Source organism: Microdochium trichocladiopsis, assembly GCF_020744255.1.
Source record: "Microdochium trichocladiopsis strain MPI-CAGE-CH-0230 chromosome Unknown B0I36scaffold_3, whole genome shotgun sequence".
NCBI lineage: Eukaryota > Fungi > Ascomycota > Sordariomycetes > Xylariales > Microdochiaceae > Microdochium > Microdochium trichocladiopsis.
In genome coordinates this window covers 481,128-504,889 of record NW_025763546.1, presented here as the reverse complement: position 1 = coordinate 504,889, position 23,762 = coordinate 481,128, and the positions used below count along the sequence as shown (strand labels likewise).

At 54.5% G+C, this 23,762-nt stretch overlaps 10 protein-coding genes across 10 annotated transcripts; 7 read left to right on the top strand and 3 right to left on the bottom strand.

Annotated features, from left to right (window-relative positions):
- The first annotated feature begins 1,002 nt into the window (after positions 1–1,002).
- B0I36DRAFT_263646 (ABC transporter-like protein) lies at positions 1,003–5,527 on the top strand. The gene is made up of 13 exons (XM_046151167.1): positions 1,003–1,168; positions 1,225–1,451; positions 1,509–1,788; positions 1,882–2,364; positions 2,423–2,847; positions 2,921–3,083; positions 3,145–3,387; positions 3,445–3,643; positions 3,707–3,778; positions 3,832–3,882; positions 3,943–4,007; positions 4,063–4,762; positions 4,820–5,527. Exons 2-13 carry the CDS (start codon positions 1,332–1,334, stop codon positions 5,466–5,468), a joined length of 3,450 nt encoding a protein of 1,149 aa, XP_046014773.1. The 5' UTR covers positions 1,003–1,168; positions 1,225–1,331; the 3' UTR covers positions 5,469–5,527.
- A 399-nt stretch (positions 5,528–5,926) lies between these two features.
- B0I36DRAFT_239753 (proteasome regulatory particle subunit) lies at positions 5,927–7,089 on the top strand (the record flags this gene model as incomplete). Its single annotated transcript, XM_046149713.1, has 3 exons — positions 5,927–5,995; positions 6,082–6,335; positions 6,405–7,089. The coding sequence occupies 3 exons, from the start codon at positions 5,927–5,929 to the stop codon at positions 7,087–7,089; spliced, it is 1,008 nt and encodes a 335-aa protein (XP_046014772.1).
- Positions 7,090–7,340: 251 nt separating this feature from the next.
- B0I36DRAFT_360174 (uncharacterized protein) lies at positions 7,341–7,994 on the bottom strand (the record flags this gene model as incomplete). Its single annotated transcript, XM_046158262.1, has 2 exons — positions 7,341–7,919; positions 7,983–7,994. The coding sequence occupies 2 exons, from the start codon at positions 7,992–7,994 to the stop codon at positions 7,341–7,343; spliced, it is 591 nt and encodes a 196-aa protein (XP_046014771.1).
- Positions 7,995–9,150: 1,156 nt separating this feature from the next.
- On the top strand, positions 9,151–9,564 carry B0I36DRAFT_346581 (endoribonuclease L-PSP family protein; the record flags this gene model as incomplete). Its single annotated transcript, XM_046156475.1, has 1 exon — positions 9,151–9,564. The coding sequence occupies one exon, from the start codon at positions 9,151–9,153 to the stop codon at positions 9,562–9,564; it is 414 nt and encodes a 137-aa protein (XP_046014770.1).
- A 286-nt stretch (positions 9,565–9,850) lies between these two features.
- On the bottom strand, positions 9,851–11,263 carry B0I36DRAFT_360172 (putative flavin-containing amine oxidase; the record flags this gene model as incomplete). Its single annotated transcript, XM_046158261.1, has 1 exon — positions 9,851–11,263. One exon carries the CDS (start codon positions 11,261–11,263, stop codon positions 9,851–9,853), a length of 1,413 nt encoding a protein of 470 aa, XP_046014769.1.
- Positions 11,264–12,271: 1,008 nt separating this feature from the next.
- Positions 12,272–13,810, top strand: B0I36DRAFT_428980 (putative transaldolase). The gene is made up of 5 exons (XM_046162478.1): positions 12,272–12,357; positions 12,439–12,623; positions 12,746–13,055; positions 13,176–13,293; positions 13,354–13,810. The coding sequence occupies exons 1-5, from the start codon at positions 12,306–12,308 to the stop codon at positions 13,760–13,762; spliced, it is 1,074 nt and encodes a 357-aa protein (XP_046014768.1). The 5' UTR covers positions 12,272–12,305; the 3' UTR covers positions 13,763–13,810.
- A 987-nt stretch (positions 13,811–14,797) lies between these two features.
- B0I36DRAFT_263639 (amino acid/polyamine transporter I) lies at positions 14,798–16,516 on the top strand. The gene is made up of 2 exons (XM_046151166.1): positions 14,798–15,032; positions 15,127–16,516. The coding sequence occupies exons 1-2, from the start codon at positions 14,819–14,821 to the stop codon at positions 16,377–16,379; spliced, it is 1,467 nt and encodes a 488-aa protein (XP_046014767.1). The 5' UTR covers positions 14,798–14,818; the 3' UTR covers positions 16,380–16,516.
- A 1,254-nt stretch (positions 16,517–17,770) lies between these two features.
- B0I36DRAFT_360170 (fungal-specific transcription factor domain-containing protein) lies at positions 17,771–19,058 on the top strand (the record flags this gene model as incomplete). The annotated part of the gene is made up of 2 exons (XM_046158260.1): positions 17,771–18,103; positions 18,234–19,058. 2 exons carry the CDS (start codon positions 17,771–17,773, stop codon positions 19,056–19,058), a joined length of 1,158 nt encoding a protein of 385 aa, XP_046014766.1.
- Positions 19,059–21,811: 2,753 nt separating this feature from the next.
- On the top strand, positions 21,812–22,704 carry B0I36DRAFT_83020 (uncharacterized protein). Its single transcript, XM_046163411.1, has 2 exons — positions 21,812–22,206; positions 22,326–22,704. The coding sequence occupies exons 1-2, from the start codon at positions 21,985–21,987 to the stop codon at positions 22,635–22,637; spliced, it is 534 nt and encodes a 177-aa protein (XP_046014765.1). The 5' UTR covers positions 21,812–21,984; the 3' UTR covers positions 22,638–22,704.
- A 67-nt stretch (positions 22,705–22,771) lies between these two features.
- B0I36DRAFT_360168 (thioredoxin-like protein) lies at positions 22,772–23,732 on the bottom strand (the record flags this gene model as incomplete). Its single annotated transcript, XM_046158259.1, has 4 exons — positions 22,772–23,333; positions 23,424–23,461; positions 23,528–23,574; positions 23,654–23,732. 4 exons carry the CDS (start codon positions 23,730–23,732, stop codon positions 22,772–22,774), a joined length of 726 nt encoding a protein of 241 aa, XP_046014764.1.
- Between the last annotated feature and the right edge of the window lie 30 nt (positions 23,733–23,762).

Below are 23,762 nucleotides of genomic sequence, written 5' to 3'. Positions count from 1 at the left end.
CTAAGGACCAGGGCCAACACCCTTAGCCGACCAATCAGACTCAACCAGCGCCCTCCCAAGGCTGTGATGTTGGTAATGCTCGTATATTGTTCGAGTTGAACGAGCTAAGTGAAGGGCATCTCGAATGAACAGGCCGGTTGGCACTACAGATCTTTTGCAAAATTGCATCCTGTTTGCACATCATTTTCGCTGCTTTCGGCCAGTTATCCGACATGTCGCGACGCAAGACAAGGGTGTAATGCAACGCCTGGACTCGGGCTCCACCTTTGGAGCCAGACAACTCTCCTTACAACCAACACTTCCTCGTATCCGTCTCTGCCTGGCCGATGAGGTCGTTTGTTTTTCGAGCAATCACCAGTCGAAATTGCTGTCAGAATCTTTTAAGCTAGATCACAAATCCTCAGCATGGCAGACTCGCCGCAAATGCTCGAGGCTTACCTCGCTTGGTTTCAGGCCTGCTCAGCAATCGCCTTCACTGCTTTTTTTGCTTTACGCATCCGATCACTGAGCAAACGCTCTGTCGTCGTCCATGAAAGAATCAGAGCCAGGAGCAAGTTGGTAAGCATGTCTGGGTCGTCCCTTGCCGTATCTGGTCTCTATGGCATTGAGCTTAGGATCGCGGTCCACAGTCCACTTACACATCCTCAGGTCTTGGCGGTACTCGTCTTCATCACTACCTCGGCCACGAACTTGTCCCGAGTCACTCTTCGCCATGAAAATGACTTTCTACACAGCTGCGCAGATACTTCTGCTATGTTCGCGGCCTCACTGCTATGCGTGGTGTCGTGGCCGAACCACTGCCGTAATCGCCGACCGTCAAGCCTGATCGCCGCCTATTTGCTGGTGTGCCTGTCGCAAGACTTCCTCACTTTGACCTTCATCGAGGGTCAGAGATATATCACTTGGTTAGTCATTGTGCGGAGCATCTTCGAGGTTCTTTTACTCTTTGTCGAGAGTCTTTCGAATGTGTCCGCCTATCAGACGCTGGCCGAAACTTCGCTAGAGGAGGAAGCAAGTTTACTCAGCAGAACATTCTTCTACTGGGTCAACTGGATCTTGATCGTGGGATACACAAAGCTTCTCACAGTAGCGGACCTGCCATCATTGGACCAGGATCTCAAGGCCGAAGAGGCATGCAAAGGCGTCCTGCAGGCTTGGGACAGGCGAGGTATTTACGACAAATGACATGGACCACGTTTCTGCCATCACTAATCTCGCATGCAGGACAGCCGGAAACAATAAGGACTCTCCCAAGAACAATCCTGCACGCGCTCTGGGCACCATTCCTTGGCGCGATACCTTGGCGAATCCTCCTGATCATCTTCAAGTATATGCAGCCAGTCCTAATTAAGAAAGCGATAACGTTCGTCACCGAGTCGCAGACACAACCTGCCTCGATCGAGTCAAAGACTCTCATCTCAGCAGCAGTGGGCATTTACATGGGACTAGCAGTAAGTCGACCCTCACGGTTTCCATTTTGGGTAGTCTGACTTTTCCTCCTCTGCTAGATCATCACAGCCCAGTACAACCAGTCTTTGAACAGACTGCGGATTCGAACGCGCAGCGCACTTATAGCACTTGTCGAGCAACAGACGATGCGTTCATGGGCTGATTCCTCTTTGGAGGGCAGAGTGGCCACGCTGATCAGCAACGATGTGGACGCGCTCGAGACTATCCTGGAGATGGCGCATGAAACCTGGGCTCAGACGCTCGAGGTTGTGGTCGGATTCTTCTTGCTGTCGCGTGAGGTTGGGTGGCTGTGGCCGGTCCCGCTTGTGATGATCTTTGGTAAGTTTGCCCCCGCGGCTCGATGGCCTCTATTTGTTCAAGGGACAAGGGGTGAGAGGATTGACCGATGGCCAAATGTTGATTGATTGCTAGTGTGCTCGAGAGTGAGCCAGTTCGTCGCCAGAACTCTACGCGCGAAGCAAGGAAGCTGGAACGCTGCGACCCAGGACCGCATCTCGCTCACCAGCTCCATGATTTCCAACATCAAGTCGATCAAGATGCTGGGAATGCAATCTTCCATGGTCCAGTACATTGAGAAATCCAGACTGCATGAGCTCAAGATGGCCAGCAAAGTCCGCTGGTTGATGGTTGCGTACAATGCTTCGGCCAACGCGCTGGGCATGTTCGCGCCCGTTGTGACCATCGTGCTCTATGCAGTCCTAACCAGACGCCATGGCAACCAGCGTCTGGACACAGAGGTGGCGTTCACTGCTGTCGCGATCTTGGGCATGGTCACGCATCCGGCCAATATGGTCATGACTATCGTGCCGAGGATCGTGGCGTCATTTGCCAGTTTTGAGCGCATACAAGAGTTCCTGACCCAGGAATGTCGCGTCGATAAAAGAGAACCGACTGGTGAGTTTTGCGGTTGCATCGTTGGATTTTGAGAAGATCTGCTGACTCACGGGGGAAGATGACGATTTCGAAAATGCAGTCTCGATCACGAACTTAAGTATTGGAAATCCAGAGGCCATCTTGTCACATCTCAATCTAGACGTACAGCGAGGCACATTCGTGGCGGTCATGGGATCCACGGGAAGTGGCAAGTCCCTACTTGCCAAAGCCATTGCAGGCGAGACTGATGCAGGGCCGGACTGCAGCATTCGACTTTCTACGGTTGGCGTGGCTTACTGCTCGCAGAATGCCTGGCTGCCGAATCGAAGCGTGAAAGGTGTCATTACCCAGTATGGCAGCCAAATGATAAACGGAGAGGATTGGTATAGAAAGGTCCTCCGAGCATGTTGCCTGGAGGATGATCTTGCCATGCTGTCTGCAGGCGACCTCACAAAAGTTGGCCCTCGGGGGATGAACCTGTCTGGGGGACAGCGTCAGAGAGTGGTCAGTCATCTTCAAAGTGCCCATTATCCTACCTCCCGCCCCTGCAGAAGGCCTAACTTGTCGCTTCATGTAGGCCCTCGCTCGCGCCGCCTTCGCGAGAGCCAAGCTTCTAGTTCTAGACGACCCGTTCAGTGCGTTAGATGGAAAGACAGAAGGGCAGGTTGTTTCGAATTTACTTGGCCCCGAAGGGATCTTCAGGGCACTTGGGACGACCGTGATTTTGTTCAGCCACGCCAGTAAGTCAACCGGTGACAAGAGGGGCCGTGCTCGAAATACGCATGCTGAAATGTCTCGCAGCTCAACATTTCCACCTCGTCGATAATGTCTATGAGATTAAAGCTGGCCAGCTTCTCAGAACGGAGCGATGGAGTGCCACCATCCGACACGACGGAAAAGGTCCTTTGAGAACCAACGCACAACGTGATGTCGATGAAGCAAGCGATGCAGTCCCGGCTGTGGCAGGTTCGCTCCAGCCTCAGGCTATCAAGTTCACCGAAGCTATGAAACCCAGTTGGCAAAATGGAGATGCCTCGCTTTATGGTAAGCACAAATGGCAAACAGTCGTTAATGTGTACTGACCGCAACGGCGGAACACAGCCTTTTATGTAGAGGCCGCAGGGTACAAGAACTTCCTGTTCATGGCCAGCTGCTCCGCCATCTATTCGTTTTTCATTACGTTCCCGCAGTACTGGCTGAAGATGTGGACCGATACGACACAGAATGATGATGCGCCGTTCGTCTTGGGATATGCTTCGCTGGTGCTCGCTGCTTGGCTCACTACGAATGCGATGATGTGGTAAGTGTGCTGCTAGCTCTTTTTGAATCAATGCGAATCTGTCCAAATACTAAAGGTCGTCAGGTCCACTGTCATCCATATTGCCCCTCACTCAGGCCGTACTTTGCATTCTAAACTGCTATCTATCGTCTCAGAGTAAGTTCGAGCCCGCAGAGTACTGTTGAGCAGGCGCTGATGAAACCGACCAGAGCACCTTTATCATACTTCCACACCAATGGCAGCGGCTCGATCTTGAATAGGTGAGTTGACGCGTGCCCCGAGAAATACAAGAACTTGTTGCTTAGACAGTCTCCAAACAGATTCACCCAAGATATTCAGTTGGTGGACAAACAACTGCCTTCCGCAGTGTCAGCATTAGCCGTGCGTAGGTATTTCCAGGGCACACAATCTTTTGTCTGATCGTCACTGACTCGGCTCAGAAATCTCCAAATTAACCATGCAGGCTGTTCTGCTCTTTGTTGCTCAGCGACTGCTCATGGTGACATTTCCAATATGCATGATCGTAGTGTACTTCGTCCAGAAGCTCTACCTACGTACGTCGAGGCAGCTCCGCCTGCTCGAGCTTGAATCGAAGGCTACCGTGCTGGCAGCCTTCATGGAGACTGTAGACGGGCTATGTACTATCCGGGCGTTTGACGGCGCTCAAGAGTCCACCGTCCACCATCTCCATCAGCTCGACGAGTCGCACAAGCCCCTGTACATGTTGTTGTGCCTCCAGCGATGGCTGAATCTCGTTTTAGACCTGCTGGTGGCAGGTATTGCAGTGGGTGTGATCGCCCTCGCAGTTCTCTTCAGGAGCTCGACGACTGGTGGTGAGATCGGCATGGCCCTCAATCTCGTACTGGTCGCGAACACGACCCTGGTGCGGTTGGTAGAGTCATGGACGAGTCTGGAGATCTCTCTCGGAGCTATCGCCCGACTGAAGTCCCTGGAGTCTGATGTTCCACCCGAAAGGGAGCCTTCCGAGAAGCTGGTACCGCCTGAGACGTGGCCCTCGGCCGGTTCGCTTGAGCTCCGGAACGTCACAGCATCGTACAACACAGAAAACGATGCACTCTGCCAGGTTCAACTTGCTATTGAGCCTGGCAAAAAAGTTGTGCTTTGCGGTCGCACTGGGAGGTAGGTTGAAACCTCTCGAAAAGGCTCTTGTTTTGCTGTGCTGATTCTTGGATACAGTGGCAAGAGCTCATTGTTGCTCACGCTGCTGCGCCTGATTCATGTCAAGCATGGCACAATCACAGTGGACAGCATCGACATAGGACGGGTTCCGCGCTCCATTCTTCGGCAGCGATGCTTTGTCACCATTCCGCAGGACGCCATACTCCTGAGTCAACCCTCTTTGCGTTTCAACCTGGACCCAACAGAGTCGTTATCGGATGAAACACTGCTCACTGCCCTTTCCAAAGTGCGGTTGCGAGACCATCTAGCTCTGCATGAAGTACGGGCCAACGCGTCGGCTGCGGGAGGGTCTGAACAAGCCCGGCTCATGCTTGAGCGACCACTCTCTGCGCTACCAGCGCTGTCCGTGGGGCAGGGCCAGCTCCTCGCTTTGGCGCGTGCTTTGTTGCATGTCTACCGGATCAACACTACAGGTGCCAAGCCTATCGTGCTGCTCGACGAGGCAACATCTTCGTTGGACGCGCAGACGGAAGAGCTCATCCTCGGCATCATCCACGGCGAGTTGACGCTGCAGGGTTTCACGGTCATCATGGTGGCTCACAGGGTCAAAGCAGCTGCGGCATACATGCGCGAAGAGGACGTGGTCGTGTGGATGCAAGACGGAGAAGTGGTGAAGAGAGGCAGTAGGGGAGATATGACGAGCTAGACAGTGTCGGCTGGTATTCCGGTCTGTGTGAAATGACAACAACTGAGGTGAGCACCATGTGTTTGTTCATGGTTCCGTCAGGGTGCCTGATGCGGCGGCGACTCTAGTTAGAATGTGGGCCACCCTCGAAGCGGCTGACTAAGGGGGCCTCAGCGTGGCTGCGAAATGGCCCGAGCTCCAGCCCACCGCCCGCCGTCACAGGCAATCGCGGGCTGCGTCAACACCTCGATTGTGGGGGCAAGCACGGCTGTCAAGTCAAGCTGCATCCGACACAGCCCAGAGCTGACCTCGCCGACGATCGCCTCACCTACAACCTCACGACAGCTTCCTGACGTCGTCCACCAACACAGTACCCCCTTGAGAATCTCGCAGCCAGTCCCCAGAGCCCTGAACCGCGTCGTTGTCGTCAGATCGCCCATCATCCACCCCGACAGATCCCATTCAGCCTACCCACCAAGATGGATCGGCTCAACCGCATGCTCGCTGGCGCCGGCGGCATGGGCGGCCTTGGAGCTGCTCCAGGCACTGTAAGTGGCACTTCCCCCTCGCGATCACCCAAGCTCCAGCGTATCGCCTAAGAACAGAGCTGACCCTTGTACCTCCGGCGGCATAGGACAATGCGAACCTCATCGACAACTCAGAGACCGTCTACATCTCGTCTCTAGCGCTATTGAAGATGCTGCGACACGGCCGGGCGGGTGTTCCCATGGAAGTCATGGGCCTGATGCTGGGAGAATTCGTCGATGACTTCACAGTGAGGGTGGTCGACGTGTTTGCCATGCCACAAAGCGGAACCGGCGTCAGTGTCGAGGCTGTCGACCCTGTGTTCCAGCAGAAGATGATGGACATGTTGACACAGACCGGAAGGTGAGTCCGAATCTCCTTGGTGTCTTCTCTGCGCGCGCGCGGCTAACTGAAAGCGCCTTCTACTGTTAGGCCCGAGTCCGTAGTAGGATGGTACCACTCCCATCCAGGTTTTGGCTGCTGGCTGTCCTCGGTCGATATCAACACCCAACAATCCTTTGAGCAACTCACCCCTCGAGCCGTCGCCGTCGTCGTCGACCCTATACAGTCCGTCAAGGGCAAGGTCGTCATTGATGCCTTCCGCCTCATCAACCCTCAGTCCCTCATGCTTGGCCAGGAGCCCCGTCAGAGCACATCCAACCTCGGCCACCTCAACAAGCCCTCGATACAGGCGCTTATTCATGGTCTCAACAGACACTACTACTCGATCGGCATCGACTACCGCAAGACTGCGCTCGAGGAGAACATGCTCATGAACCTGCACAAGCACGTGTGGACTGAGGCGCTCGAGATGAACGATTTCCGCCACGAGGGCTGCCAGAACAAGGACAAGTTCCAGAGATTAGTAGCACTTGCTGAGGGCTATGAGCAGCGCGTCAAGGAGGAGAATGAGTTGACCAAGGAGCAGCTCAAGACACGATACGTTGGCAAGCTGGACCCCAAGAAGCATTTGGAAGAGGTGGGCCAGCAGCTCATCGAGGACAACATTGTGTCTTTGTCAAGACAAATGATTGACAAGGAGGCTACGCTGCCCAAGAAGGATACGGCGGCGAACGGCCAAGCGAATGGCGACCACATGGAGGTAGAGGATGAATAAGCATAAGAGGAGACCATAGTCTCAAAGCACTACACAATGGAAGATCAAAGAATCCACACATGGATCACCGTAGTGCTGCTTTGCACAGGACAGCTTTGCGTGATAGATCTCTGTGCGCTAGCTTCCAATGACATCCAGATTCACGAAGATCACAGATCCCTTGAAGAATGTGATCATTCTCATAATTCAAGGCGCCGAAAAAGGCCTCTGACATGGGGTTTTTCTGCTCAAGCTATCACCAATCTAGAATACTAGAGCTTCTGTTCCGATTCGCGAGCAAGCTTCTGTAGGGTTTCCGCTGCTTTGGCGAGTGCTTCTCCAGTGGATGAAACCCTCTCTAGGCTTATGCTCATGACCTCAATCACGTTGCCCCATGGGTCTTGCGTGTAGATGCCCTTGTGCCCTTCCAAGCCATATCTCGAGTAGTCCATGTAATCCCCGACACGCTTCCCGCCCCGGGACTCGATCTGCGACAGGAGAACCTCCGGGTTGTTGTCAGTGACGCATATGTGGAAGAACCCGGTCCGGGTGAAGTTGAAGCCTCCTCCCGTGCCCGGTTCCGGGGCCGGGTCGATGAACTGGAAGAGCTCGATCCCGACACCATTTCCCGAGGTCATGATGGCAAACTTAAGCTCCTGCAGCGTCTCCGCCGGGTACGACACGAATATGGTGTCGAACGGTGTCGGGTCGACGGACCGCTTGCAGTGCCGTACGTCGCTGATGACCTGGAAGCCCAGGACTTCCGCGTACCACTGGACAAGGGCATCGATATCGGTACATGATATGGCTACATGGTTGATCGGCCGGTTGAAGGTGCCCTGGGAGTTTGCCTAGTGGGGGGGTTGCTGTTAAAGCGTGCTTTCAGATGAGCCGAGTCCGGGCGGTTGACTTACGTTTGCTGCCATTGTGTGAATGATGACCGGTAGAGGTCTTGAATCGAGATGCTGCTGTTGAAGGAGAACAGAGAGGCTATTCGAGGACGGACACCGAGGGACATTTTTACGAAGCGTGTTGTCAAAGACGGACAAACCCTTTTTCAAGATATCTGCCATGAGCCGTGTGACATGAAAAGCGATGCAAGACACCGGAGCCGGGGAAGGGACCCGACCGACCCAGAGTTTCCCATGTTCGTTGGAAATTAGGTTGCGTTGCCACTAAGAACAAGCAGCATAAACTGTGCGTTTCTTCCGCACCAAATTGGGAAAACATCATCCAAGTACATGCGCTTCGAGGCGGCGCGAGTTGCGTGTTGCAACAGCGTGTGGAGAACTCCCCCAGTTTGGTGAAGCTAAGGTTTGAGAGCAAGAGTGGACGCCACCAAGGCTAACAGGGGGGGCACCAGAGAAAGTTCCTGGGGTTTCAGGGTTCCCGCATTCCAGCTTGACAGTTTGAAGGTGCTGCTTACTCGCTCGCTCGCTCGTTCGAGGAGGCTGAGTATCCTCGGTGCCCGCGGAGCACCGGCATATCCTCCCACTTCCCCAGGGTGGTCTGCAGGTCCGAGAGAAGCACAATCAGCCTTCTGAAAGTGTGGAGGTGAAGACGCCAGGCAACAAACGGGTTGGTTTAAGAACAACGGGTCTCAACCATACAATCCTAGCGTACATGTGTGGAGACACTCCAAACTAAGCGCAAGCTTCAACAATAATTAGGCGCCACGTGCAGCAGAGTCGGGCGCCAAGTTGAGCACAAACTAGGCGCCTGATTCAAGCAAAGTTAGGCGCTGTGATAACAATCGCCCCGGACAACCACGTCGATCTAACGCGGGTCTGATATGGTAGATCAAATGGTTGTGGTTGTGACCATGCGCCGCTACCCGTAGATCCCCAGGCAAATATCAACCTCCCTGCCGAGAATTTTGATCAACTCAATTAGAGCAGATACCTCCAAATCTCCTGTCCTAACTGTATCCTCCCGCCCTCGACATTCATCAAAACCAAAACGATCAGAGACCAAGGTGCAGTCATTCTTGCACACGTCGTCCCCAGCCCAGCATACAACAATAACGACAACAATACACTTTCAGCACTTACAGACGACATCTTGCTTGGTACTCCGATCAACATGGCTCAGTACTTCCAAACACCCAACCTACTTGGCCAGGCATACCAGGCCTTCGGCTACAGTCACGCAGTTGTGCTGCCTCTCAATGCCCAGCTCGTCATCGCCGCCGGCCAGCCCGGTGTAGATGCTAGAGGCAACATGGTCACGTCGTCGCCCAAAGACCAGATCGAGGCCTGCTTTGACAACTGCGACCTCGCCCTCAAGACTGCCGGGGTCACCAGCGGGCTCGCCAGTGCGCACAAGGTCCACTGCTTTGTGACAGATATCAAGGATGAGGCTGCCGTCATGGAGGTGTGGAAGAGCAGATATCCCGAGCATAGGCCGACTTGGATGACGCTGGGCATTAAAGAGCTAGCTGCTCCGGGTATGCTGGTTGAGATCCAGGTTGAGGCACATCTTGTCGCGAACAGCTGACTGGATCTTGATGGGCACCCATAGGAGATAAACACCATTAAAGCATCATTACAATTAACTGAAAAGCCCATATTATTCTTAATATTTCAGACCATAGGTGTCTATTGGCTTTTTAGATACCCCGCGAGTACCCATATGCGGCGGCCGTGGGCTTTAGATGACTCTTTCGAATTTCGTTTCCAAGTTGAAGCCCGGCGCTGATCACTTTGATGCTACATAGCACGCTTCATAAGGTGTCTGAAAGAGATTCCATCACTTGTTGAGTCTAACTGTTATATATACTGAGCTATGCCAGTTTTCCCAATAGCCTCTCGGCAGCTACCTGCCCGCTGATCACAGCGCCCTCCATGAAACCTGCCCACCGTGTAGAGACTTCGGTACCGGCGAAGAAAATGTTTCCAACGGGCTCATCCAGGTATTTCGCAAACGGAGTAATCGAATTAGGCCCAGCCACAGCGAAATGTCCACCTCTCGAATACTCCTCATTGTTCCAGCGTTGGATATGCCACTCTTGAACATCGGCCGCGGCAGGGCCAAAGAACTTGACATAGTCAAGCTTCACAAGCTCCTGGATCTCCTCGTCTGTCTTGTCGTCCAGTTCGCGCAGGTCGTTGCCCTCGAGGAAACCTTGTATCGCGCCAAAGGAACCATCTTCTGGCGTCGAGTCGAACGTGACTTGCACCAAGGTGCCGTTCAGTCCGATCGCCTGGCCACTGAGCCCCTCGTCACGCCAGAATGGTGTCTTGTACACTGCGATCGCTTTGCCCAGAGATCCCATGGCCATGCTCTGTGATAGCAGATCCCGGCGAGCTGGTAGCGGCGGCTCGAACCGGATCCTGACGGCGAGAGGTGGTGATAGCGCGAGGACGACACCTCGGCAGTCGACTGTGGTGATGCCGCTGCCAGTCTCAACGCACACTTCATAAACGTCTTCACGAAGTGTGATGCGCGTAACGGGGCTGTTGAGGCGAACAGCACTGCCCAGGGTTGCGGCGAGTCTCCGCGGGATTTCTTGGGGTCCGCCTCGGACACGGCTCTCCTGTCCTCCGCCCTTGACACCCGTGAGACGCGCCCAGGTGCCCGGGTTCTCGCCGTCAGTGGCGCGGGCCAGGTAGACGAGCATCTGGAGCAAGGATATCTCGGTAGGCTCGGCAGAAAGGAGTGACTTTGCGCTGACGTCCAGAAGCGCGCGACCACACTCGTCGGTGACTTCAGAGTCAAGCCACGATCCAAAAGTGAGTGAGTCCCAGGCTTTGGCGCTTGCGTGCGTCCATGGCGTTTTGATGTCGAGCTGCTGGGCCATGTGCTCGAGTTTCCCCACCGCGCCAATGTATTGTATCAGTGCGGCCTCTGGGTAGACGAGCTCGTCGGCGTCATGTACTTTTCGTTCGCCGTTCTGGTACGACACCCGCTTGCCCTCCTCGTTGTTATCGTATAACCCCAGACCCAGGCGCTCGACAAGTGCCTTGACGTTATCCTGCCCTGGGCCGATATAAGAGCCGCCCGCTTCGACATAGCCGGCAGTAGTCGTGAGCCTTGGGTCATACAACTTGCCCCCCACGCGGTCGCGGGCTTCGAGCACGAGCACGGTCCGGCCAGCAGCAACGAGCCGTTCCGCGGCGACGAGTCCAGATAGCCCAGCTCCAACGACTACTGCGTCCACCTGGGGAAGGGTGGTAGTTGTATAGGAGCGGGCCATTGCCGCAACACGTATGCTGTCGGGAGGTAGGCTGTGATGAATATGCGATTGTTCGAGGTGTATAAACAGCGGAGTTTCAGGAGCACTTTGATGTGGAAGGGAAGTCTGTCCTATTGAAGCTGAAGTTTAGATTTAGCTGGGAGATTTCCCCTGTGATTCCAAATGTGACGCTGGGGAACCCATGCTCACAGAGCTTGTGAATGGCGACCCAGCGAGCTACTTATATAGCTCCCTGAATACGTACAAAGGAAAACTAATCGGATCGTGCAAGGTACGCTCACGAGAAGGAGTGACATGGGAGCTACGGTTGCTTGTTTAGTCAGGAATCCCGATGGATCATTTGCTCCTCCACGTCCAACCCATTCTCTTACTTGGAAAGTGTGTATAGCCACTCAACCTTTGGCTTATCGGACGGATACTCTTGGAATCATCTGCAGAAATCTCGAGCTTCTCCCTGCTGAAGCGGCGCATGGCCGCACGAGCCAGCTACTGTCTACCACCCCCGTCTGGTGATATTTCAAGCCGATTGCGGCTGTAACTTGTGCCATGGCACTTTTGAGGTTGGGGCTTATATGCAGGCAGCGCCTAGTTTCTGCTGCATGCCGCGCTTAGTTCTGATTCTGAAGTGGGGCTGAATACCCCATACCTGGACCGGGGTCCCACGCCACAGGCAGTCTCTCCAATGTCCCAGATAACTGAGTACACAAGACCAAGAGTGTATATGCAGCTCGGTCGGATGCCGGTGCCCGCGCAGCCCGTCAGTGAATCAAGTGCCCAAGCTGACACCGTGTCGATTTCCGTAGCTTCTTGCTGGAAGACCACCCTCTCGGCTCGTGGCAAGGCAGACTCATTGCCGCGGGTCCCGATAGTCTCTTACTTTCGGGGATCCCTAACATGCGCGGCAGAAATCGTTCCATCATCGGGAGTCATCAAGGTTGATAAAATGGCCTGGAAGGTGCACCGTCGACAGGGGACTTGATACCAGTTGTCCCATCTTGATGAGAGTGACAAGCCTCCACACGATACTCAGCCCTTTGCAAAGATGGCCGTGGCTCAACCTTCCACAAGTCTTCTCGAAAGGCTTGAGGAGCTGAGTAAGTCTCATGAACCAAAGAGCAATGCATAGTATGCAAGACCAAATTGCTAACATCGACGCCTTGGCTTGTTACACCAAGTCAACATTGATGCCGATACGCTCGATTATGATTTCATCCAGTCCCTCCCGATAATCCCCCATGATCAGACCAGCAATCCATTCTGGCTGCACATGCAGATGAGCGACCCGAAGAATGCCGGCGTCGTCAAGAAAGTTGCACGCGAGCTTCAGGATGAGGGATTCCTGGCGGTTTACACAAGATTGGTACGTATCCCTGGATCGTGCTACCTGGCATATCGTCACTATGTTGTTTCCGTTCCCGAGACGGTGTCGTGATATTATGGCATCCCATTAGGGACACATCGCTTACTAATATTGAATGACAGGCTGTTCTGTTTAGTAGCCAGAATCTGACCGCTATCAGCGGGAGGGTTCTCGTTCAGACGCTCCCGTCGACAGCGAACGATGTCAACGCGACAGTCGAACACGCACGAGCATACGTCGCCGAGTTTGCACGGGCGGGAGTTCCCCGTGACAGATACTGCATCAAGATCATGGCAACAGGGGCAGGAGTGAACGCAGCAGAAGTTCTCAGCGGTGAAGGGATACCCACGCTGGGTACTGGTATCTTTAGTGTCGAACAAGCAGTTGCCTGCAGCCAGGCCGGTTGCTTGTTCATCAGCCCATACTACAACGGTAGGTTCCGAAGACGGCAAGGACGCTTTCCGATCAAGGCATACATGGCGCGTCCAGGCTAAAAGGATTTGTTCCGAGCAACAGAAATTATATCCCATGTCGATGTCTCGCTCTGGCCAGATGTGGCTGATCCGGCGATCGAACATCCCTTTTCGAACCGGCTGCTCCAGATGGTAAAGGCCTTCAAGGACATGCATACAAAGACGGGTCGTCGACAACCACTGATCAAAAACGCAGCGTACGTTTCTTGACCCCCCAAGACGTCGTGTCTGAGATCTGACCATTTCTACACTTTCAGGTTCCGCTCCTGGCAAGAAGTTGTGGCATCCGCAGAGATCGGTTGTCATTCGGCCACCATCTCTATACAAACACTCAAGGAGCTGGCCGAGACTCCCGCTTGCGATGTCACGCTACCTGCTTTGAGGAAAGTTGCTGCATTGGAAAATCCCTATGCTGCAGATAGTCACATACCTCCATCGAGACTCAGAAGCTTGCTGGAGGGAGACCCTCTTGCTCAGGCAGAATCGTGGACGCCGTGTAATCTTGATATTGATTACCTATCCGACCTGGGGAAGGAATTGGAAAAGGCTTTGAATGCAGACGATGCTGCTAGACGCAGGTTTGGGGATGCGCTTGGGTGGTTTCTGCAGACTGAAGCGGAAAGCCGAAACCTCATCCAAGGGTTTTGGGCCGAAACTCATTTGTAGGTGGTCAGGTGAACAATTAAGTTCGTCAATATTGTTGGACTATGCTACCAGGAATAAAAATTAAGAATCCGTTCATATAACTATTGATACTGCAACCCGTTGAGGCGGGAATTGAGTCGATTATTGAAGAGTCTTTAGGCTCAGCAAGGTCTTACCAGGACTATAGATGTTGACAGCCTCAAGAATGCAGCCATTCACACCCCCAATGCAAGTTTTGACTCGCACGTCCATCCGCAAAAGTACCAATTGACGAGATTATGAAAGCCAATTGTACAAACACAATGATTGGTATGCCCCTTGGAAGTCTAATCAGTAGCAGCACACGAACAGCAAGCCCAGCCACTTTGGACGCAGTTGCCGGGAACATGTGGGGACGAGAGCTATAACCGGTTGGACCCAGTGCCAGGGATATCCATGACAACCAGCCGACAGGTCCAATGTGAGCCCCGCACGGCGCTTAATTCTTGAGACTTGTGGCTTGCGTGACTACTCTAGCGTCTGAAACAGCGCAGGGAAAGCAGAGCGGAGCCATCAGCTTGGCACTCTAGGATGCTCCCCGATACACTATCATGTCCATGGGTCCACGCTGGTCCTATCTAGTACGGGGCACGATTCACGTATTCCGATGCGGGGACCCTGGTTCGCTTGGGATCAAACCTCCAGGTTTCTGCTACTATCTCCACGGCTACGATTAGCCTGCAAATTACGCAGCAAGCTTTCAACGGCGCAACAGCATCCAAAAGGCTGGTGATGGATAAGACTGTTCCGAACGAGTCGGTTATGGCCCTACCGTGTCTCGATAAGAGCGGTTGACCATCGGGCCATATAGTTGAGCATCTCACCCTCGACTGACCCTGGATTGAGCAGACCTTTCACCGGATGAACTTGTCTTGTTGACTTCATCATATTTGACCGTTCTGGTGGCTAAGTCCCCTTTTCTACACCAACATGACTTCCAAAGATTCAGACACCGTGGCTCACGCCATGCCGCATCAAATCCCCCTAGCTGGAACGGATGGGCTGACAAAGGAAACCACGACGGAGACTCTTGAAGCTATGCAGTTGAGGCCTCGATTTAGTGTGCTCGCTGCTATTGGCATTCAGTACAGCATAAGTGCAACTCCTCTTGCAATCGGCGGTTATCTTACCTTCATCCTCGGCGTGGGCGGCAGCCCATTCTTCTTTTACTGTTTCCTTGTCGCCGTCACCGGCCAAATGCTTGTTTGTCTGAGTCTTGCTGAAATTGCGTCGGTATACCCACATGCTTCAGGTTCGACCCCCAGACTGCATCTCTTCTCGAGCATGGGACTTTTGCGATATCCTTTCTAGACAACCGCTAACCACTTTCGGTCGAAAACCAAAAGGCCAAGTGTTCTGGACGGCAGCCCTCGCACCGCCGGAGTGGAAGCGCTTCCTCAGTTATTGCAACGGGGCCGCTACCATGCTGGGTTGGATATTCGCGAACGCGGGTACATATGTCTTTGCAGCACAGATATGGTTGGCAGCAATGACTGTTCGATTCCCGGATTTCCAGAGCGAACCGTGGCAGGCGTTTTTGACAGTGGTGGCCTGCGCAGTCTTTGGTGTGGTGCTGAACGTCTGGCTGTTTCGCTGGTACCCATACATCACCACCTTCATGGTCTTCTTCATCAACGTCGGCACACTATATGTGTTTGTCACACTTCTCGTGAGAGCTAACCCGAAAGCGTCGGCGTCTCAAGTCTTCGTCGATGTGGTCAACGAGACCGGGTGGGAATCTCTGGGGGTCGTCTTCCTGATAGGATTCCTGCCCGGCTGTGTCGCGATTTCTTGCTTCGACACGGCTGCACACATGGCAGAAGAGATGGAGATACCCGAGCGCCAGGTCCCTCAGGTCATGATCGGGGCATCTTCTCTGTGTGCTCTCACCGCTATCCCCATGATCCTGGTGTTCCTTTTCTGCACGGTTGCACCAGAAAACCTACTGGCCCCTCTCGGCGGCCAGCCCGTCTTCCAAGTTTTCATCGACGGCTTCGCCTCGGACGCGCTTGTGGCCATCGCTCTGGCCATATACTGTGTTGTCTACCTTTCTTCAGTCCCTGCCGCAATCGCAACCGCGAGCCGCTTGGTGTGGTCATTTGCGAAACACGGCGGCATCCCTTTCCGAGGGTGGGTAGGCCGTGTCGACCCTGCCCGGGAAATCCCCATCAACGCGGTCTACCTGACCGCCGGGATCTCGACACTGATCGGCCTGCTCGTTCTCGGACCCACGACCGTGCTGAACGGTGTCTTCGGCGCCGGAGGAGTGTGCTTTTTCATCTCCTACGGGCTTCCGGTATGGCTAGTGCTCTGGAGAGGCCGGGGCGTGCTGCCGGCAAACCGATATGTCCATCTGGGCCGCTTCGGTCTGGCCGTCAACGTCCTGACCGTCGCCTGGCAGTGCCTGACGGTGGTCTTCCTGTGCTTTCCGCTGTACCAGCCCGTCACGCTCGACAACATGAACTGGGCATCGCTGTGCGCCGTCGTCGGGCTTTCCGTGTTCGCTGTCAACTGGTTCGTGTACGCCAGCAGGCATTACGAAACACCAAAGGCGCTGTTTGTGAGCGGGATTCATGGGGCTGGTCGTCACCAGGCTTGATCCGAGTGGCGTGTGTTGAAAGGCTCGGGTTCTTGTCAGAGACTCCTCGGGCCACTTACGCAATTCAAGTCTACACTCAGTACGGCATAACTATTATGTTGCACGATAACACAATATACACGTTCCTTTCACACGATTGAGCAGTCGAAGTTCGCAAATGATTACTCCGTGACCAGAAAACGACATTAGTTCTCAGAAAGTCCCGCACGTTTCGTCATCCGGGAAAGTGATTGATTGTATGACATTAGCAGAAGTCCGTCGATCTCGTCTTGTTCAAAGACCCGTTTAGCATGCAAGCAAGACCGAAGTAACCGATACACGGGATTGACATGCCACCCCCAATTCCGGCATGCGTCGGTAGTGTGCCGAGGTGGAGGAGTTGATATCACGCAGCTACAGATCGCCCGCATTGAAAGAGGTTGGGACGACGATACGCACTGTGGGGCTTGTGCCGTACTCTTATAAAAGGCGATGGCCACCTGGGCAGCCCTTGATAACGCGGTTCCCGGGGCGGGCTCGAATCCCAACAACTAGGGTCTGCCGATGCAATTTCACTCATCCAGTCTTGCAATCCGATACGGCGACACAAATGCTGTCACGAATGCCAGAGATTGTCTCGCACAGGACGCCAGGCCTCGTTGCCAAAGTGCTCGTTTGTATGGTCGCGATTGACCTCGAGCTCTGAGCAGGCTGGCTCAATACAGTGCAGTGGGCTGATCTTGCGGTGCGGTCCACGGCGATCGCACTGTACCCGCCGTCGGAACAGTCGCCGGACCCTACGTGCGCTCCCCCGCTCGCCGATTCAGCCTTCACAATGGACGCCTCGTTGTGTAAATGAATCTTGTACTTTGCTCTTCACCAAGAAGAACAGTGCCGGCATTGGCGCTGCGATCCAGCTCGTCACCTTCTAACCCGCCAACCTTCAACAAGGCACATACACACGGCCAAGCAAACTCCCCTGCTCGAGCCGCCCTGCCACCAAGTGATACGACGCATCCAGGACTACGCGCATGGAGCCAACCGAGGCTCCCGATAGTATCGTGCACACAAAGCAGGCGTGCACGAAACAGACCCGTCGCAAGACCGGCTGTGCGTGCTGCCGCCTCCGCAAGAAGAAGTGCGATGAACGTCTGCCCGCTTGTTCCTCATGTCTCAGGCTGGGGCTCATTTGCTCCTGGCCTCCAGTCACCGAGTTCGCCTGGAGGATACGGCTAGGGCTCACCACAAGTAGACGCAAGGAGAGACCCTCAGGTCACAAAGCAGTCTCACCCTCTGCCCGGCCACCACCACAACACACCGCCTCGTACGCAATCCAGGCTGATGCATCGCCATGTTCGCCACCGCCGGCAGCCACAGTGCCGGCCAGCCTCGGCCCACTGTCGCCCATCACCATGCTGGACCCCGGGGCACGGCGGCTATTCCACCTGTACCTGGACATCACAGTCCCGAAGATACTCGCTGCCCCGGCTGGCTATTCCAACCCTTTTGCGTCCGAGGTCGTCAGGTGGGCGTTCGCGGACCCGTTGATAATGAACATTATCCTGGCCCTAGGGGGATTCCCACTGGGCGACACGGATGATCCAGACCTGCTGGAGCGCTCAAGGCTGCAATACTACGGAGAGGCCGTCAAGGCACTGCAAGACGCTCTGACCAACGTGAATGATGGAAGCACACGCAGCACAACCAGACTGTTGCTGGCCACGATGCTTCTCTGCACCTTTGAGGTGAGTTTGTAGCGGCCAGTTCGTCCCCAGCTCGGCCCAGAGCCCGATCCTTCTCGTCTCCGTTCTGTGCCACGACGACCCCAAAGCAGGCAGTAAGATGGGGCTGACTTGATGTCGATCGTGTTTATAGAGTATGCGCGGTAACCCCCAAGGGGTGTTCTGCAGTCACCTTAGTGCCAGTCGCGTCTTCGCTCACGCTCTCGACAGCCCCGAACAAGAGCTTAGGGACGACCAACTGACACGAATTCTCGTCGAGTACTATGCCTTCTACGAGTTGTGCTCCAAGGTCAGACTGGACGTCGACCATCAAGAACCAGGCCTATGTGGCCAGTCCATGCTGCTGCAGGTTGAGCACCTTCGCTCCTTGAGTGGCTTTGGTGTCTTTTTCGGTTCTTCGTGGTCCCTGTACCGAGTTGTGCCCCGGATTTGCGAGCTTGCAGCAAAGCGAAGATGTGAGCTGGCCAAGGACATTGATCTAGGATGCCTCGAAACGTTCCGAGAACTGCAGGACGTCCTTTCGGAATGGCGTTGCGAGGAAGGCCCACAGCCAGTTGCATGCGATCCAGACCATCAGTTCAGTGACGCGAGAGCAGCAGCCGGAGAACTGGTCCGGAATTCGCTTCTTCTGTTTTTGTACTCTTCCATGTTCAGCGATCGCGAGTTCATCCTGGGAGTGTCGCAGCCAATCGTCAACGCGAGCATCAAACTACTGCCGATCGTGCACCCTTCCTCATTCGCTAACACATCATTCTGGCCTTTCCTGGTCATTGCAACGTACGCAACCACCCCAGAGCAGCAGACACGCATTCTCGGATTTCTGCCTCCTATCATGCCTCTTGTGGTTCGGGCCACTCAAATTCTGAGGTGGGTATGGAACAGTTCACAGAATTCCATTGGATTACAGGCGTTGGCGGATATCATCCACATACGCAACATCAGTTACTGCTTCGGATGACCTTTCCTTGCCTTACAAATATGCATATATGTGGTGTGGGCGGGGATCGGAGTTTGCCGACCACGTCGCCAAACATTTCACACTGGATAACCTTGGAGGCTTGCTTAACATCCACGAGACTTTGACCCTGAGGCCTGAGAGACTCGTCAACCAGTTGCAATCTCTTCCGGGTCAGAGAGCGCCACCATGTAAGATTCTGGACAAGGAGGGGAAAAAACCCTCGCAGCGAGGTCCCCAGCTCACGAGACTCACGAGTCCCCTACACCCACACTTAACAAGGGAACTGATTCTCTCCCGATCGCACGATCCGTAGTCATCATGACTGTGTCCTCTGGAGGCCAACCACCGGCCAACGCAACCGACTTAGCCTCGTGGCTACAGGATCCCGCAATCGGACGAGTGAACGGCGTTTGTCACGCCGTTTTCACTCATGGCCACAAAGAACTTTTGCCGTCAACATTCCACCATGTACCCAAGCTCGTTGAAGCTCTACTGGGAAAAGCTCGACAGCACACAAATCACACGAACCGGTACTGTGCTGGTGCAGCTAGTGAGGGTTTCTTTTTTTCCCTCCCAGTTTGGCGTTCTTGAGGCATGAAAACCAACTTTCACTCTGGCCTGCACTGGTTGAGCGACGTTGAAACAACGGCCGAGACAAGCCGGAACCTGTGAAAGAGCCTCCTTGGTGAGCCGTCTCGACAAGCGGTCCTTGTGACACCGCGAAGACGACTCAAGCCCAGTCGGCGTTGTGGTCCTCGCAGCAGGTTCCCGGCGGCCAACCTTGCCTTACTCGGTGCAACGGTGCGCCGCTGACAGCGTATTCCAAAGTTGAGGTTCGTCCCATTGTACCGGTGCAGGAGATGACAGCCGATGAGGTGCTGCTCCGCTGGCCCTAGCAAGCAGCGCGTAGCGCCGCGGCCACAAATGCCGCCAGCCCTGAAGGGTCTCTGGTTAGGCCGCCCCATCTATGGTCCTGGTAGAGGAGGAGCCCTACGCAGTAGCTCTATGCGCGGTGGGCCAGCGCCATGCACGCCTGTATCCTGTTCCTCGGCTGTCCACGTTCCCAACCTCGTTTCCAACGCAACGGGCCCGGTTCCGTCAAAGAGATCTCGACATTCTTTTGCTCGGCAGGAATGGTACTGCTGTGTTATTCCAGATGGGGGGTGAGCGCCTGTCGCAATCACAAAGACCCCGGCCCGGGGAGCGCGCTTGATCAGCATCCAATCACTGGCAGTAGGCAAGGAAGGGGTTGCAGACGAGCCGCGATCGTCCATGCAGCAGCAGGCAGATCAGCACAGGCAAGTCCGTGTGTGCCGCCATTGACAATTTTTCTCCGTGGTGAATGGTTCCAGGGAATAGCGTGTCTTTGTTTGCAGGCAGGGCCCTAGACAATTACATCATGTTGTGTCACGTCGCGCAGAGCCACGCGTTATTTAAAGGCGACGATCTTTGTGCTCAAAGACAAAAATGTGTCCCGCTTGGGAAAAGCGGCGGACACTTACTTTGTGCCGCTTGCTCTGGCAGAAAGCTACGCTCCCGAGATCCCGTCTCGCTGAAGCCCACAAAAACAAACCATAATAAGCATAACTTTGCACGGCCAAGGCACTTCTTGATGGCATGAGCAATGCAGAGATGGGCAGGCATTAGAGAATGATCAGCAGAGTGGTAAGAGGGCAACCTGGGTCATGCATTCACACAGTATTGTAACATCCCGCGAGCAGAAATATTGCCGTTTATGGCGGCTTGGCTCCCTGGGGCTGGCTTGGCCCCTTGCAGCCCTGTTCCCGTCGATTTCTTAAGCTCTGCGTTCCTTGCATAAGGCCCCCGTGCCCCTTCCTGGGAGTTTTGCTAAGGCGAGAAGACCGGGCCTTCCTGCTCCAGGCAGGCTCCAGGCCAGTGCGTGTTGCTATTCCTGGCTGGGCCGCTTGAGGTGGGGTCGACAGTGTCGTCAGGGCTGTGCTGTGCTTGAGGAAGTATCCGCCCTGTGTTGCCAAAATGAGAGCTGCGGGTGATGTGCGTGTGTGTAAAGTACGTATGCATCTGCAATGAGCCTAAAGACCATGCCACCGGGTTCGCTTCACCATGGCACAAGAAGTGTGAGAAAATGCACTTTGACTGAGGCAATCATACCTCAGTCACTCAGGCACGGAGGCAGTGCCGGCGGCCCGGCACTGCACACCCACACACACATACCTCACCAAGCAAGCACCCGGCCTCTGATCCTTGCCATATGGTGAAGAATAGTGGCATGTATTAGGCAATTCATCCACATTGGGACGACCTGGCAAAAGTGGGGACATGGGGAAATTAGGATGACATCGCACCAGGGTAAGGAAGGAAAAAAGATGGAACAGATGGATGGACCAGGCACTGGTTGACTGGATGCACCGGCACCAAGAGTCAACAGGCAGGCAGGGCAGAGAGGTCCCCGAACTAGGTACCCGCATGTGTTTACATGGCTTCCCTGAAGAAAGGATCGGCAGTGGGCCGGTGATTGCGCCTCGTCTATCGGCACGGGTCCATGCCTGCCCGCCTACCTGCCTGCCTGCCTACCTGCATCATAAGGGTATGGATGGGTGAACCTTGTGAGACAATCCCTGTGATTGTAGATCTTTTGGTCTTCGTGTTGAGAGCGTGTGTATATATTCTATGGTGGCCGCCGGCAGCGGTCTCGTACTACGATATCCTGTTTGCTCTCTAACTCTCACTTTCCTGACCCTCAACTTGACCTGCCGCCGGTCTTTTGGATATCCCAGCGAAACAAAAAGTCATTCCCTGCAGATCTACGAGACAAAAGGCATCTGTCGCTACTCTTCTTAACACGGCACGAAATATCTTTTGTTTTTGGAACAGAACGGCAGAGGAACAACCCAGACACCAGAGGCAACAAAAATAAAATCGAACCCGGGCCCAAGAACAAAAAGAAATGCACTTCTCAACACTCCTCACGTCCGCGGCTCTCGTCGTCATGGCTCGCGCGGCTACGCACAGCCCAGATCTTACCACCGACGATTCTTCCGGCACAGAGGGCGTCCTGTCCAAGTTTGATGACGAGCTGCTGCCCATGAGCCGGATCCAGCTGGCTGCCATCAGCGCCCCTCTCGCCCGGGAGGACGGGTCGTTCACTACCTGCCTGCCTGTGCTTGGTGTAAGTCTGCCAGAAGCAATGGGGAGAGAGAGAGAGAGAAAACAAAAAATGGATTTAGCATGAAATATGCACTTTCACCGTGCAAAAATGCTGACGAGTCTTGTCGAAAACTTCTGTAGGGTGCCAACGTGGAAGACTGCAGCACCGTGCTGAGCAACATTGCCGCCAACACCAACGACATTGGCGTCGCCCCCGGGTTCTGCCTCAACTGGTGGTCCGGCACGTGCCTGGCAAAGATCTGCGCCCGCGGCGACGGCTTCGTCAACCTCACCGAGCCGTACTACGAGAAGCCCAGCGTCGTCGTCGAGCGCCTCGGCGGCGACCCTCTGGGTGTCTGTGTTGCAAAGGGCGACAGCGGCGTCGTCAGCGACTGCCCGGATTACGCAGGTGATTGTGGCGTGTACAGATATTATTTGCAAATCCGCCAGTAGAACGCAAGCGGGCGACACCAGTGGGGGACAAATAGACGGAGAATTGCAGTTCAAGTCGTCGATTGCCAGGTGATGTGCTTTCCCGACTGTTCCAGGAGGAATATACTCTCCGTGGACTACACATAGATTCCCATCTAATAATCGTCCCTGGCAGACCAGGGCTTGACAGCCTCGAGCAGCCTCTCGTGAACTGAAATATCAGAGCCCACCACCGTCTTGAAGTGCTCGTAGTTGCCATTGCCAACACGCTGCCAGAAGAGCAAGAACCCCGCCCACTGAAAGTCTGCGAACGAAGGCTCCGAGCCAAGGAAGAAAGGTCCTTCGTTCTCCTTCAGCCATGAGGAAACCTCCTTGAACTCCGCCTCGGCCTCCTGCCAGACCTTTAGGCCTGTTCGCTCGGCCTCGGCCTGCTCCAGTGTCATGCCGATCCGCTCCTCGCGCGTCTTGCGCCAGTAGTCGAAGCTCGCCTCGTTGAGCAAGTTCTTGAACACCTGCGAGGCGGTGATGCCTTTGAGGTGAGGCATGATCTTGGCCACGATATCCTGCACCTTGGCGACATATGGGGCGTCCAGGTGAAGCGAGGGCTCCGGGTGCTCCTTCTCGAGTTTCTGTGCGATCACCCAGCTGTCTGCGACATATTCGCCGTTGGGGAATGCGACCGTTGGCGATGTGTACAGCTCAAGCTCCTGCTTGAAGCTGGAATCACATAAATGGGAAATTAGTACGCAGGCGAGAGGATTATCGTGCAGGCCGTAAGCTGAGGATGGCGCCAGTTTAGTGACTCACTGAGGCTGCAGGTTAGACTTGAGCTCGGGGTAGTCAAGCTAGACGTCATTGTTAGTGCATCAGTCTCGTGGTGTCTGTTCTCAACGTATTAGGACAATCCTTACCCAGACTGTCTTGTAATCGACTTTCTTGTAATTGAGGTTGAGCCGTGCTAATGGCAGTACACATTTGTCAAACATTGTTTCTGAAAGGAAGTCGTTCCTCAAGTCGGGGGGTGTTGCAAGACCTACTCTTCCAAGGGTTGAGGGACCAGGCCTTTTGAGGGGGCTTGGAGGCGAGGTCGTACAAGATGTACTGCTGGGAGGCCATTATGTTCTATTCGTCTTGTGATCTATTACG